The 15,465-nt window shown below is 30.9% G+C and overlaps 1 protein-coding gene and 2 long non-coding RNA genes across 5 annotated transcripts in view; 2 read left to right on the top strand and 1 right to left on the bottom strand.

Annotated features, from left to right (window-relative positions):
• The first annotated feature begins 1,309 nt into the window (after positions 1 to 1,309).
• Positions 1,310 to 3,790, top strand: LOC106686413 (uncharacterized). 3 transcript variants are annotated; one of them, XR_010844829.1, is made up of 3 exons: positions 1,310 to 1,430; positions 2,693 to 2,876; positions 3,021 to 3,790. It is a non-coding gene; the product is annotated as an uncharacterized lncRNA (long non-coding RNA). The 3 variants fall into 3 exon arrangements; XR_001344009.3 differs by lacking the exon at positions 1,310 to 1,430 and adding an exon at positions 2,403 to 2,453; XR_001344010.3 differs by lacking the exon at positions 1,310 to 1,430 and adding an exon at positions 2,464 to 2,618.
• Positions 3,552 to 10,596, bottom strand: LOC136797032 (uncharacterized). The gene is made up of 3 exons (XR_010844830.1): positions 10,574 to 10,596; positions 9,201 to 9,395; positions 3,552 to 3,637 (listed from the first exon to the last, which is right to left on the bottom strand). It is a non-coding gene; the product is annotated as an uncharacterized lncRNA (long non-coding RNA).
• The window catches only part of LOC136797031 (sulfotransferase 4A1-like), a 15,502-nt gene continuing 5,436 nt past the window's right edge, over positions 5,400 to 15,465 (top strand). Inside the window, exons 1-4 of the mRNA XM_067052455.1 lie at positions 5,400 to 5,516; positions 5,607 to 5,817; positions 5,913 to 6,012; positions 6,089 to 6,287. Coding sequence (XP_066908556.1) covers positions 5,505 to 5,516; positions 5,607 to 5,817; positions 5,913 to 6,012; positions 6,089 to 6,287 — 522 coding nt within the window. The 5' untranslated portion in view covers positions 5,400 to 5,504. The remainder of the gene's footprint in view (positions 5,517 to 5,606; positions 5,818 to 5,912; positions 6,013 to 6,088; positions 6,288 to 15,465) is intronic.

Genomic DNA, 15,465 nt, shown 5'->3' with positions numbered 1-15,465 from the left:
TTTTTGTAAATATTTACATAAACATTAATTGTTTTTTCTTGTTAATAATTTTTAGTTAATTTATGTTTGATTCTTTTTGTAATTTATGTTATTAAAAGTTAGTCACCCTATGATTTATGATATGACGGAGTTATTTTGTCTGTTTTCTTTTTTAATTTTCTTTCCAGTAACATTTTTGTTGTCTCGTTCTCTCCTCCCCCCCCAATTATTAATGTAGTGATATTTTATAATTTCATTTTTATTTTTAAAATTATGTTTTTTACTCAAAGGCTCTAAAACCTATTTCTTTAAAGATAGTAAGCCTAAATTTTGTGTAGAAACCCCACCTTCGATTTTTATTTTAAGAAGCTCTTAGATTTGAGAAACTACTTCAAATTGTGAAATTTGTGATAAACATTATTCAAAGAGGCTATTATACCAAAAATTGCTTATAAATACTATTAAAAGAGGTTAGTTTTTCAAAAATGGTAAATTTCAATGATTACCCAGATCTGTAAGTTTGGAAATTTGAGATTCACCCTCCAATAAGTTGTAGCAGCAAGATCCTTGTATATATCCTTATATTTGGTGTCCCTCGGTAATCACGTCATAAGCTCCCTCCTCCCATCCCCAAAAATTATTGTAAAGAAAATTTCTGTTGAATATTACTTTGTTAATGAATGAATTATATTGTGTTTAATATCTCAATAATTCAGTTGATTTATTAATAGGTTTTGATTAATTTATCTTTTATGCTTCGTGATTTTTTATAATACCCAATAAGTATGGGACACCCTAGGCATGGGTAGCCATGTATGGAAATGGTTCAGTGCAGTAATTTGAGTAATACACGAGACCCTGGCTCACTAGCTGGATTTTGTGTCAATATAATTTATATAACATGATTAAATAATGATGGCAGGCTAGAAAACCTCGTTCCGACATTTGTCTATGACTTGAAATCTTTTAGGGTAAGCCTATGATTTAAAAGTACATAGATATCTGTTATCAATCAATGACTAAGATTATTCTTTGTTGTAAAAATTACAAGTTTTAACTCTAGAACACATACATTTTTAAAACACTTATTTGTCCTGAAAAATTTACATACTCTACAAAGTGGAGTTACCAAATTTTCATTACCTGTCATCAATGAACTATCTAGTTGGATAGGTGCTGATTTTTTTTTTTTTTATTTCCTTAAGTATAAATGAGATAATATTAGGAATTTTCTAGTGACTATAAAAGTTTTGCTAGTGATTAAGTTTATTTATAATTGTGCCCTCTATTTTTTCTAATCATACTTTTTTTTTATTGTTTTAAGATTATTTATATTGCAAGAAATCGTAGGGATGTTGCTATATCATATTATTACTTACTTCGAACATGGCGTACAGGGAGTTATAGTGCTTAATTTTCTAAATTCTGGAAGCAGTTTAAAGACGATCTTGGTATGGAACAAAATTATAATAAAAAGTTTATAATACTATTTTTAAAATTTTTTTTTAACATTTATTTTTTTCAGTTCCTTGGGGCCCATATTGGGATTCTGGAAGGTTGGGCACATCGCAATAATCCAAATGTCTTGTTTCTTTTTTATAAAGACATGACTAAAGTAAATTTAATTTGTATGAATATTGCAAGTATCAAATATTTATTAGATATTTTAGGATAACTTAAAAATAAATAAATATATAACCTATAAAACATAAACTTTCAAGTATTATATTATTTATTATTAGTATTATTTATATATTATAAATGTAATATTTCATACTATAGCCCTATCGTATGAAATATTTTAATTAAGTAAATAGTTTGTTATTGAATAATTGTTCTTATTAGAATAAATTAAAGGAGTTCAGTAATTCCATCTCAGGTAATTAGGTTCACTTCATTAATAGTAATTGCAGTAATCATTAAAGGATGGAGAGAAAAAACTATCTGAATCCATCTTTTAATTTATAATTATCAATGCCATCCATTAGAATTTATTGGAAGCTTTTTTATACAAATAATCATTTTTAAGTATAAACATAATCATTACAAAATTCATTTGATAAAATTAACAGAATTCTTGGTATTAGAGAGAAACTGATATCCAATACTATGGAAATAATAAGGTTATCACCCTCTTTTATTGGATAAAACAAAAAATGAAAAATGACAGTGAATGTTTTTCTCTTGTGGCTTTCAATTATTATTATCAGATAATGCATTTTTATCAAACAATGCATCGTTATTAAGTAGTATGATGTTATAAAATGCTTCAATCGTGATAATTATGTAATTAAGATAAACTTTCTGAGTAAAAAAACAAGTCTGATTTGTCCACTTTTTTTTTTACTTTTTTATAGAATTTTTTATCAATTTGTACCTACAATGCAGTTTCATTTATTCCTTCATTTCCTAGATTTCCTTTCCTTTGATTGAATGAAAATATGTATTGGTTCAACAGCTAGATCATAAATGCTGTAATATAAATTTTGTATTTATTTGTTATTCTTAGCGGACAAACCACCCTAGAATAATGATAACTTATCTCTTTAATTCATGTCCCATGTTTAAAAATGGTCCAAGATATTTAAAATATACTTTTACATGAAACACTGTGAACTCATCAATATATTTGTGATGAAGTTAGAGTATTATATAATAATAAGTATAAAATAAATAATTTCTAATGATTAAATATTATTTATGTTTCAAATAGGACATGGAGACTGCCATTTACAAAATAGCAGATTTCCTTTCAGTACCAGCACCGAAGGAAAAAGTAAAAGCCCTTGCAGAACATCTGGACATAAGATCATTTTCTAAAAATCCAGCTGTAAATTATGAGTCGATTTAAGGTTTAGGGCTTTTGGAAAAGGATGGAAAGTCATTTGTGAGGACAGGTATGTGACATTTATTTTTTATTAGAAAAAATTAATAAGTTTTATATCAGGGTATTAAGCTTCTGTATGAAACTATCTTTAAGTTTGCTTTGTTTTATAGCATTTTATAAAATCTCTGATTTTTATTTATTTATTGTTTTTTAGGTGCAAAGAGAAAAAAACCTGAAGGGCTAAATGATGAAATTGAAAATGATATTAAAAAATGGATAAATGAAAACTATGAAAAAACTGATCTAAGATTTCCTGCGTAGGAAAATGATTAGTGAAAAAAAATATGAATTTATTGCAGTGTACACAGGTCTACGAATCCATATATAAGTTTAGAAAAATATTTATTATTTTCGATAATTGTCATGTATTAGTAACTAAGTCATTGCTTTAAATGATGATGGTGGTTCAATTGCTGAACTGTGAAGTGATTGTTATATACTAAAGGTTGTTCTCAAAAATGACACATTTTTGTTTTATTTAAAAAAAAAAAATTGATTATGGGGATTTAGTCTCATGCAAAAGCCATCCCTTACTATTTACAATGTTATAAAAAAGAAAATAAAGATAAAATAAATAGATAAAAATAATGTTTCTTAAGAAGAGAGAAAAAGAAAGCTAATCACAAAAACAATGTCGTTTATAAATTCTATCTATCTATTTGTGGCGCTACAGCCCAATTTGGACCTTGGCCTCCTCAATGAGCCTTCACCATGTAGCTTGGTCTTGTGCGGCTGCTCTCCAGTAGCGGATGCTCAAAAGTCAATCTATAGCTGATTAAAGCAGAAAATAATTAATAAATTACTCACTTGAAAAGAACATAATATTGATAACAGATATAATAATTAATATGATTGATTCGTTTCTGAACTAGGTTTGTTCGTTTAAAATAATAAAATCTCCAGCAACTTTTCATTTTTGTAAATGTAATGTTTATAACCTACTAATTGAGTTTAGGTGAATATCATTTGTTCCATTACAGTTACTTAAAAATTAGGAATTGAATAATAAATTCAAAATATTAAACTAAATTATAAACTTTGTGTTAGCTGAATCTTTTATTAATATATTATACTTCTGCCATTATTATTAAGTTATTTTTATAAAAATAAAAAGTGTATTTTGTGTAAAATAATAAACTCTTGATATTACAATGTACTATTGATTTTCATTTTCATAATGCTTCAGTCCATACATTCACAACAAAAATTAAACCCATGAAATATAAAGATAGTGGGGAAAATATAAAGAGGTTTTCACACTTGTCTGTGAGTTTTGTGGTGCTTCATCTTAAACCTAAAATTTTAATTTAATTTTTATCCACCGTTCTGAAAAATGAATATCAATGTGGACCAATTAATATCCTTGGTCTGGAAGATTCCTGTATTCCAGGACAAGATCCTTAATATTTACTAAAATAAATGTAATTCATAGTTGATTTGAGAAAACAGGTAACTAGGAAAAAAATAATTATGGTAAGCTGTGTTTTTATATCTGAAAAGTAATTAATAAATTTAAGATAATATGTATAATTAAATTACTGTAAGAGTATTTATTTAAGGTTTTGGTAACAGTGAACAGAGCTTCATTAAAATTTTTTTTTTTAATAATAAAATGTTTTCACTCCATCTGTTGTATATTTTACTGCAATAAATGAATTATTATTACTAAAAGCTAGTAACTTATGATTTTATGTAGGATAATACAAGAGTTAGATAAATAATTATTTAACTTAACATTTGTTTTAAAATTATACATTTATATAAACAGCTATTTTCCTATTTGGATCTTAACCATATAATTATTACTCCATAATTTATAATTATAATTTGCTCATATATTTACTCAATTAGAATTATCTATTCACTCATCATATAGTAAAGAACATTTTTGTATCTTAAAAAATTGTATCATATAAAACACTATATTCTATTTTATTAATAATAATAAATATATACAAAATAATAATAATAATAAATTAATAAAAAAAGTAAGATTAAGAAAAAAAAGTGAACAAACTTAAAACTATTAAAAACTGAAAGAATTGTATTTGATTTTTGTAAACTAAAATAAAATAAAAGTAACAGAAAAAAATAAATAATACAACAAGAGAAAGCGTAAAATTAAAAAAAAAAAATTATCTTTTTTCTCACAACAAACAAGATTAAAAAGATAAGATAAAACCATTAAAATTAAAATTTGAAAAATATTAGGTGAAAGAAAAAAATTAAAATAAAGTTTATTTGCTTCAACAGAATATTGTAATTTAAATAAAGTAAGTAAAGTCAAAAGTTCTATGCTATATAGAAAATACATTATAATTTTAGATTATAATATACAAAATATATTATAGCTTTAGATTCATTAAAAGCTCTATTTTATTTTAATGATAATTAATATTAAGTTGTGTTCTTATTTAAAAATTCATTATAAATAAAACAATAAGTTTTGAAGTATATAAGTCTAGTAATGGAATATTCAAAAAGAATATTGTGTAGGATTTTCTTATTATTTGAAATTCCTATTACATAACAGATAAAAGGCACTCTGAACAAAAACCATCTCAGTTGTTATGGTCATTAGGACTGGTGACATGCTATACTATTAACTCAGAACAGCAGCACCAAGCCAGAAGACAACATGCCACTGGAGGTAAGCTCACAATCCATTGAGAGTGTCCATCAGGCGTGTGTTTAATTAATTTATATTTATTTCCTAATTTTTGAACCAAAATACTTCTAGAATCTGAACCAAGAGCCTGTAAAAGTTGTAGCAGTCAGTCCAGAAGTTAATAAGGAACTTTTAAATGATTACAAGGCTGAAAAGAGTGGCTGGTATTATGCAGGAATGACAAAATGTCTTATGCCAAGCAAGTACAAAAATGAAGTCAACAATTTTCTTGATTGTGCTGTGAGAGACGATGATATTTGGATTTCGACATTCCCTCGTTCAGGTATTTCTCATATAAACCAAACATATATGAATTTCATATTTTTAAAAATAAAAAAAAAATTAATTCATTAACTAGTGAATGTTAAATTTTACCAGGGACAACTTTAACACAAGAACTAGTATGGTTAGTTAAAAATAATTTCGACTTTGAAACAGCTAAAACAGTAAATATATGGGAAAGATCTCCTTTTCTCGAGTATGTATTAATTATTTAAACAATGCTTAATGTGTATTTATATGTTTGTTTTTATATTATAATCAATGTGTTTTAGGATAAGTTTACTTTTCCATGAAAAAACAAAATTGATGTTTCTGAAAGAAAATGAAAATAATCCTCAAAATAGACAAATTATTGAAAACATGAGTCATCCTGGATATTTAGTGGTAGAGTCCAAGCCATCTCCAAGACTGATAAAAACACATTTTCCATTGAGCCTGTTACCCCGAGGAGTGCATAAGAAAAATTGCAAGGTCAAATTTTTTAAATTGATAAAACTAAAAGTATTATTTTAATTAGTAGTTATTGATAGTACAATTATGTGAAATATAAATTCATTCATAGTAATTTTAATAGCATTAGCCATTGTTCGACTAAATTTTTTCATTTAATTAATTATTATATAATGAACTAATTTAATCATCCACAGAAAAACTCAAATAATTCTCCCTTAAACTTTAAGTATCTATATTTGATGATAGGAGAACAAAAAGATCCATCTTGTTTTTTATGACTCCCTTCCTGGTCATTTCTGACATATGAGGAGAGAGGGAGAGGTAATCCACATGAAAAAAGTTCTAAAAAAAAAAGAAAACACATGTACAAATTTTTTTCTTTTTTTTCTTGATATGAAGTGTTCCAAAATGGATTCTGGACATGGATTTCTTTCTCTAATGTGGTCTCATATAAACTGTCCAAAAGCTAGTAGGTTTGTTCAAAAGTAACCACACAGTGATTTGAGGGCTACCTTATTGATTGAGCTCCTTGGCGGAGTCTTCTTCAGGAGGCTGAAGGTCGATTTACATACGACAAAGTCCACTTCACCACCCTCCTATAAAAAATAACCAAGAGTTCACTATAGGACTCTCATCTCTTATTGGAGCTATTTACAGGCTATTTACTTTGTGATGGAAGCCATGATTGACAGAAATGAAAACACCATAAACTTCAGCGATTCTCAAGCCGAAACACAAAAATGATCAACACCTGCTATTGCATGATCACTTATGGAGTAAAAATGTTGAAATATGGCAGCTATGATGAGGAAAAGAAGGACTGTGCCTCTGCCTTAGCTCTGCATAGGATAGCAGGCCATGTTGTTATACATGACAATGAAAAAGCTGGCAGGTTAGCTTGGTTGTGCTGAGAAGCAGCCTGTTCGACCACTTTCTAACAGAACAGAAAAATCTATTATAAGTTATTATTAAAAGGGCAGGTGAAACGCCGACACAAATTTCAAGTGGAAGGTAAGAAGTGGGAGAGCCTACCGAATAAGAAAGAAGAAATTTCCGGCAATCTTTGCAGAGCTGTATGAGTGGCTTGTTTTCGCCTGGTGACAGGGACATGGTCTCCAAAAACACCTTCTAAAAAAAGGAGTTTCTAAAAATTAAAGTGGACCTTCGATATAACACCAGGCCATGAGGAAATGAAACCAACCAGTGCTATAGTGGGGGAATGAGAACATAAATCATTGAAAAACTCGTTGTAACTTTTTAAATAACAAAATATTTATTATAAAACGGAAATTGTTCATCTATATTAATAAACAAAAAATTAAAAAAACAGTGAGAAAAAATATTTTCTTTATCGAAATAAACACTTTGCTTATTACTGTATTGATTCTCAAAAGGCTTTGTATTTTAAGTCTATTTAAGCAATTTTTCTTTGATTCCATAATTTTTGGTTTAGTTAAATCAACTTGTAGAAATTTTTGTGGGCCCAACAAACAGGAAAACTTGACAAAAAATTATGAAACTATGTATTTGTTCTGAAGTATGCTTAATTCCTTCAATTAAAATTTGTTCAATAATGTGATGAATATATATATAAAGTCTATTTAATGATTGAGAACATGGGTAGATTGCGTGATGTCTTAATCCGTGATCTATTGGGCCGTGATTAAGTGTGGGTCCACTGTAGTTAATGATATTCAATTATTTAATTCATTTTACGGGAGTGGTCTGAAAAGTTTCCGACTATAGATTTAGGTAGATGGCAGAACTCGTAAATAAAAGCAAGTGAATTTCGTTGTTCATCTGTTGATGGTTACCCACCAAATTTTCAGCCAATTTGGACGCGTAGTGCTTGTGTAACAGTCGTTTGAGTGCGTTGATGTGAGTGTTTTTGTGAAAATGGACAAAATTGAGTATCGAGCTGTCATTAAATATTTGTTTTTGAAAGAGAATATGCCTACGCAAATCATTTTGGGCAGCTGAATTTAAACGTGGCCGTAAGAGCTTGAGAGACGATGAACGTTCGGGATATCCAAAAACTGTAACTACTGACGAAAACGGCCATCGCCAAAGTTCACCAAATGGTGCTAGACGACCGCCGAATTAAAGTGAGAGAGATAGCAGAGGTTAAGAACATGTCCAAAGAACTTGTTTGTTACATATTAAATCAACATTTAGAAATGAGAAAGCTGTCCGCACGTTGGGTGCCGCGTTTGCTCACGTTAGACCAAAAATGTGTTGGAATGAATATTTCCAGCGCTCTATTGGCGCAGTTTAGGCGCAATAAATCCGAGTTTTGGATGAAACTTGGATACACCCGAAACAAAAATACAATCCAAACAATGGACTGCAAAGGGGGAACCGTCTCAAAAAAGAGCCAAAACTCTTCTCTCCGTTGGGAATGTGATGGCGACTGTTTTTTGGAATAGTCATGGAGTTATTTTAATCAACTATCTTCAAAAAGGATACTACAGGAGCATACTACGCATCATTACTTGACAAGCTGAAGGCAGTACTTGCGAAAAACCGGCTTCATTTTCAGAATAAGAAAATCTTGTTTCACCAAGACGAGGCGGTGCTCATACTTCAGCGGTTGCCATGGCGAAATTCCACGAATTATGGTTTGGACTGCTTGACCTTCCGCCTTAGTCACCAGATCTAGCCCCAAGCGAATTCTTTTTGTTCCCTATGAGGACAGAGATTTTCGTCAAATGAAGAGGGAATCACCTTCGTGAACAATTATTTTGCAGAGATAAACGTCGAGTACTTTTTGGACGGGTTACAGAAATGAGTGCATCGCTGAAAGAAGTGTGTATGTAGAGTTACTAGGAGACCATATTAAAAAAAAAAAAGTCTTGTATTTTTGTCAGGTCGGAAACTTTTCAGACCCACCTTCGTATAGCGTTTTTATTTACTTTTTTTTAAATAGTTAACCTAAATAAAAATTTTGACTGATTTATTCAAAAATATTCTGAATACAATGGAGAATTTTCTGGCTCGATTTATTTCAGTGAAACTTTGTAATTTGTGCTTATCTTGATATTATTGTTCTTTTTCTTCCATTGTTCCTGATGACATCAGTGATTTCACTGTTTTATTGTTGTCTTGTTATCATTGTGATTTTTCTGCCTGTAAAAGTCAGAGTTTGAAAATGTTATATAATGGCGTGATTATTAATTTTATGACAGAATCTGTCCAGTTTTTCTCTAAATTTTATTATCAATCATTAAATATCCGAATGATTGGAATTGGAGTTTGGATTTAAAACTTTTTTTTAAAATTTATTTAATGATATTTTCAACTGTATTTACATAAAAATACATTTAATAAATTTGATGTAAGATCGTAATGGAGTGATACAGGTATGTAGAGAAACTACCCATTGGTAGCATTCTAATAATATTTCTAAATTAGTAAGTCTCGAGGCCATCTTCTTTTCAACGCCTCGGATGGTTGTCAGGAATGGAAGAGGAAGCTAGGTTAGAAATAAGGGTCAGAAGCAAGGTTAGGGTGGCTAAGGAGTTTATAATGGAAGGATTGATATCTGGTTCGAGCTAGGTGTAACATTTGTGTAACATTAAGTGCTTTATGAATGTTTTGTGGAGTTTGCTTTATGAATGGAGCGTTCAGAATTTTGCGAAGGATTTGGGATTGTAAAGATTGGATACGAGAGGAATTTGAAGGTTTAGTGGAGCCCCACAGGTCTATTTCGTATGTCCTGATTGGCCTTATTACAGTCATGTAGATTAGTCTTTTGTAATGAATTGGAAGTTTAGACCGTTTGTCAAGGAAGTGCTGTTATAAACGCTATAGATGTACAGTTATATGTCGTTTCAATCTTGAGTGAGGATTCCAGGTTATTCGTTCGTCCAGATGTTGTTCAACCAGATCTGTTTTACAGGGATAAGAGCAACATTATTAAAGGAGACTGTAAGTAGGGCGATTGGCAGGTTTACGACGAAGGGTAAAGGTAATTTGATGGGATTTGTTGGAGTTTATTTTAATCTTCAATTACGAAACCATTTTCCGAGGTTTGTGATATTGGATTGGAGATTTTGGGATGTAATTAAAGGGTTATTATTAACCATTTAAAACTAAAAAAGAAAAGAGAATATGATCAGCCCATTGATAATGAATGAAACTTGAAATGAAATTAGATAATTTTACAACATTTAAAAATGTCTTCTAAAATAAAATTGTGCTGGATCTTATTGCCGAAAGAGAAGGTAGGACAAAATAAAATTAAATATATGAGGATAAGATGGTTGGGGGTCGGGTTAGAATATAACACAAATAAGTTGAAATACCTTATTTAATAGTGCCAACGTTTAGCCAGAATTTCTAGCCTTCATCAGGGCTCCCAGTAGGAAATCGCAAAGCCAAGTGTCAAGCACTCTTCGATCAACTCCACAATAGATTAAAACATTGTCTTCAGCAGTAGAACATAAAAATGCGATAAGAAATAAAGTATGTCTTCTTCGGGTCCTAAGGTGCATTAGGAAGGACCCTTTGGATACATGTATAATAATTTTCGACCTAGTCTACCAAAAAAAGTTTCACTAAAATCGGTGATCCTTCATATATTAAAAATAAATTATTACTTATATGCTTCGGATTACATGAATTTCAATTACTGTTTTTTTATTGTTTGAATGTTCTCTTATACAAAGAAATCCCAAGGTCTTCCTATACGGAAGCATGGAAGCTATAATTTCCATCATAAAAACATAGATTCCCCAGCCTGTCCTTGGATATTCAACGTTGACAAGTAATTCTATTGTATCTGTATCACTAAACCGATTGAAAGCTGATTTCGTAAGTTATTCAAACACGCCGAAAATTATTACGCGATAGTTTAATATTTGAATAAATAAGTGAAATTAAAAACACTATCATACAGAATTGTTTTTGTAGGCAATCAATGACATATTTTTCAAGATAACGACCTGGAAACTAAAAAAATCTTGCGGTGCATCACACATTCACATACCACACTACTTCGAGTTTGTCATTCAGATAACAATTTGGTTGGTTCCAATTCCATTAGTTTTCAGAAAAATACTTTTAATAATATCTATCGATTTAAAATTTTAACAGTTTTCTATCGAAAAATTTAGTGGCAGAAATATAGAGAGAAATGCTTTATTTAGTCATGCTGCTCAAATAATGGATTGCTATAAAACGAAGTATACCAATCAATCTTTGATCGGACATACATGCTACTAATATACATAACTACAAGTATAAACGAAAACCTGAAACGTTAAGACCAGAAAATATATAAACCTTATTTGAAACTTTCATTGTTATTCTTCCGGAATGGGGTGGGCAGAAGGTGATCGAAGAATGGGATTTGAAGATTGGAAGGGTATTAGAACTACAAATAAAGGAGGGAATGGTATTCCATAGAGAAGAGGAACGGATGAGGAAAGATCTACCAAAGGCTGCGGTTCGATAGGCAGCTTCATATAAGTCTTTAACAATTTTATTCTCCCCATGTTTCACTCTGTCACACCTCCCCTCTTCAGTGATCTGCAACCCACGTTTGATCCGTTAACCAAATTAATAGAAATTATTATTAGGTAGCAATAAAAAAATAAATCATAGACACAATGGCCACAGAAGTAGGTTAGTTTTAAAAAAACAAAATAAATGAATAGATAAAAAACGAACTAATATTTAGATTTTAAAAAACAAAAAGTTTGTTCTAAGGAATAAATAAGTTAAAACACATATAAATAGGTTAAAAAAACTATTAAAAAAATTATATAAAAAATCTTAGAGCTACTTCCCATGCAGGTGATGATGTATGATCCTCAGGGAGTCCAAAATAATATTTTCCGCCAAGATCGCAAAATCCCCGATGCTAACACCTAGGCCTTCTAAGAAGCTCCTTGTTCTATCTGGTATTGTTCCGCGAGATCCAAACCAGAGGCCTCTCTCTGAAGATCTCGTGGAATTTTTCTTTATTTATTTATTTATCACCCTACCCTGCCTGTTTAGGCAAGCAGTGGGTACAACTAATTGCTGCAATCAATCTATATCTTGCTCTTCTACTTGCATCTCTGTCCTTTGACTCTGGCCTTGCTGGTGTAGTTTCTTCTCTCCTACTCAGGGAGAAATGAGAAGTGTCCACAGCTTCTTTCCATCTGTACACGAAGGTCTTGTAGTGTGGGTAGTTTTTTTCCTCCATCAGATCAGGGAGATCGATCTCCGTCAAAACATAGAGTCGTGTCTCCCTCATCATCTTGGCTCTCAGTGCCTCATAAGCGGTACTGGCGAGTAGTGCGTGTTCGGCGGTCTCTGGAACCCGACAACTTGGGCATAGGAGATCGATGTTTATGCCAGGTGTGGTGAGCTTAGCTCGGAAACTTCCATGGTCCGTAAGGAGGAATTTTTCTTTAAGGAAAAGGCTAAATTTCTTTTTTTTCCCCCTTTCGTCGGCCCAAGACTCCTATGAAGTCTTATACTGCCCAATTTCCTTTTTTCCCCTTTCCACTGGAAAGGGATCTTGGGAAGGAACCACTCATCAGTTATTAAGTACTTCAAGCATTAATTTAAATTAGAAGGTCCCGTGGCCATCTTCTTTTCAGACGCCTTGGAGGATTATCAGAGATTGTTAAGGATGAAAGATTAAGAATTAATGGGTTAGGATGGGTAAGGAGTTTGGAATGAAAAGGCGCATCTGTTTTGGGCCAAATCTGCAACGAATGGAATGTTAAGGTCTTTGTGAATGAGTTTATTTGTAACGTAATAAGGAGCATCAAGGATTTTACGTAGGATTTTGGATTGTAAGGATTGGATGCGGGAGGAATTTGATGCTTTGGTAGAGCCCCAGAGCTCAATTCCATATGTCCACTTGATCAAGGTCATTGTTCTCAAATCTCACTGTCGGATCCAAGATCAGAGCCGTGCCACCGCTTTTAGAGAAGGCAACAATATAACAGTTACATAAAAATTTACATTCTGCTCTTACCTATTTAATCTCTTAAATATTTAAGTAGAGTTCTCATAGAATGGGCACATCAAACCTCAAATAGGTATGTCACTGGATACCTTCAAGTACCAACGGTAGAAAAAAGCTGTACTCAATTCGATTTATGTTTAATTTGCGTATTGCGTTTTACTAATCCATGATTTTTTTTCTGTTTTAGAGGGATCACAAAAATTAATGTGCCTATGTATCATAGAATCAATATTAGTATGAAAACTAAATACTAATTCTAGAATCAGATACTGAGCATTCTTTGTATTATTACTCTATTTCAGGAAATGTATTTTCAACTTGAAAAAATATTTTTCTTCCCGTCTCATTGAGCTAATTATAAAATCCTTTCGTAGTTTACATTTATTCATTTTGCACTACTAGCAAAATGTAAACATTTATAATTATTATTTACTCCTCGAGAAACGAGTTTCCTTCAGAAACTTGCAAAGAGTAGTTTTTTTTTTAAAGGCAATCCACAGGAAAAGTAATGTTTGCCTAGTTATCTACATGTGACCAACCTATTCTAACCATGCTTGAGAGTCAAGTTCTTCAAGAGTATTTAAAAAATAATCATGGAGCCGAAGTTCCAAATGCCGTATCTTTTTCTAAACACGATCCTTTTCAGATGATTTTTTTTTTTTCATTTTTTAGGTAATTCTATCAATTTTCACTTTGTCATGTTTACATAATTTTTTTTTATTTATTTATTTATTGATATTTACAACTTTATAAAAAATACAAGTAAATTTGATCATAATGACATAATGATATGATACAAGATGTAGAGAAACTACCCAGTAGTAGAACTCTAAAAACAGTTTACAATATAAGGTCACGAGGCCATCTTCTTTTCTGGCGCCTCGGAGGATTGCCAGGAATTAGAAACTAGTGGGTTTGGGTGGTTAGGGAGTTTATTATGGAAGGAATGATATCGGGTTCGGGCTAGATCGGTTACATAAGGAACATTTAGGTCTTTATGGATTTATATAATTTAACATAAAAAATTATAATTTTTTGGGGTTATCCACAAATAATGTTTTCTTCTACTGGTCAGATCGATGAATTTAATATATTTAAACCTTTAAGGAACAGCGAGGAGTTATTTGCAATCGCATGCATGTAAATCGTTCCACTTGTTTTTTTATTGTATAGAGAATACACCTTCGATAATTATCTTTTATAAAAATAGATAATCACCAACATTTTTTGTTATACCAGAGTAGATTCAGATTATCTCAACGAGACTGGTTGAGTCGAAGGTGTTATTGCATAACAAAACATCAAGTCTTTAGAGATGTTAATTAACTTTTAAATCATATAGTGTAGTAATTTAGGTGATAAGAACAGTCCCAGGCACGCTAGCGGGTTTGTCGTGCCGTAACAATTATGTAAAATTTAAATAACAGAATTTTTTCCTGAAAAAATTCCGCAGTTATGTTGTAAGTAGCTATTTATGAATATAAATTAAAACCTGTACCTGTACAACCCACGAAGGGTTAAGGTTGCAGTACTTTGTGAGGAAGTACTGTTATTAGGCCAAAGGTTGTGCAGGGAGGTGATTTGGTCAGAATCACGCTCCAGATTTTTACCTGATTAAGGTTCCCCTATTTATGTGGCTTGGTGGACCCTAGGAGGACTCCAGTATTTATTATATGTATTTTTATTACATGAGAAATTTTGATGAAGATAAAGTCTCTTTGAAACCGTAACCTATAATATTTATAATAGATGAATGGAATATGGTCCGGGTGCGGTAAAAAAAAACTCAAATAGTAGATAATTACACTATTTTATTGAGCCAACGTTTCGCCCCACGCTGCAGGGCTTCGTCAGGGCTAAAAAAGATACAAACACTATAGTTACAAAAAGGAAAAAATAAAAAACATAAGTGTAAAATAGCAGGAGTATAAAATGAAAAGTAATATATAATAAGAAAAATTAAAGGTTGTAAATAGTAAATGAAAAGGGCAATAGTAACAGATAGATAAGAGAAGAAATGTTTCTCTTATCTATCTGTTACTATTATCCTTTTCATTTACTATTTACAACCTTTAATTTTTCTTATCATATTTTACTTTTCATTTTATACCCCTGTTATTTTACACTTATGTTTTCCTTTTTGTAACTATAGTGTTTGTATCTTTTTTAGCCCTGACGAAGCCCTGCAACGTGGGGCGAAACGTTGGCTCAATAAAATAGTATAATTATCTA

Source organism: Halyomorpha halys, unplaced genomic scaffold (assembly GCF_000696795.3).
Source record: "Halyomorpha halys isolate HHAL.00 unplaced genomic scaffold, Hhal_1.1 Scaffold816.1, whole genome shotgun sequence".
Lineage (NCBI taxonomy): Eukaryota > Metazoa > Arthropoda > Insecta > Hemiptera > Pentatomidae > Halyomorpha > Halyomorpha halys.
This window is presented reverse-complemented; position numbering and strand designations above follow the sequence as displayed.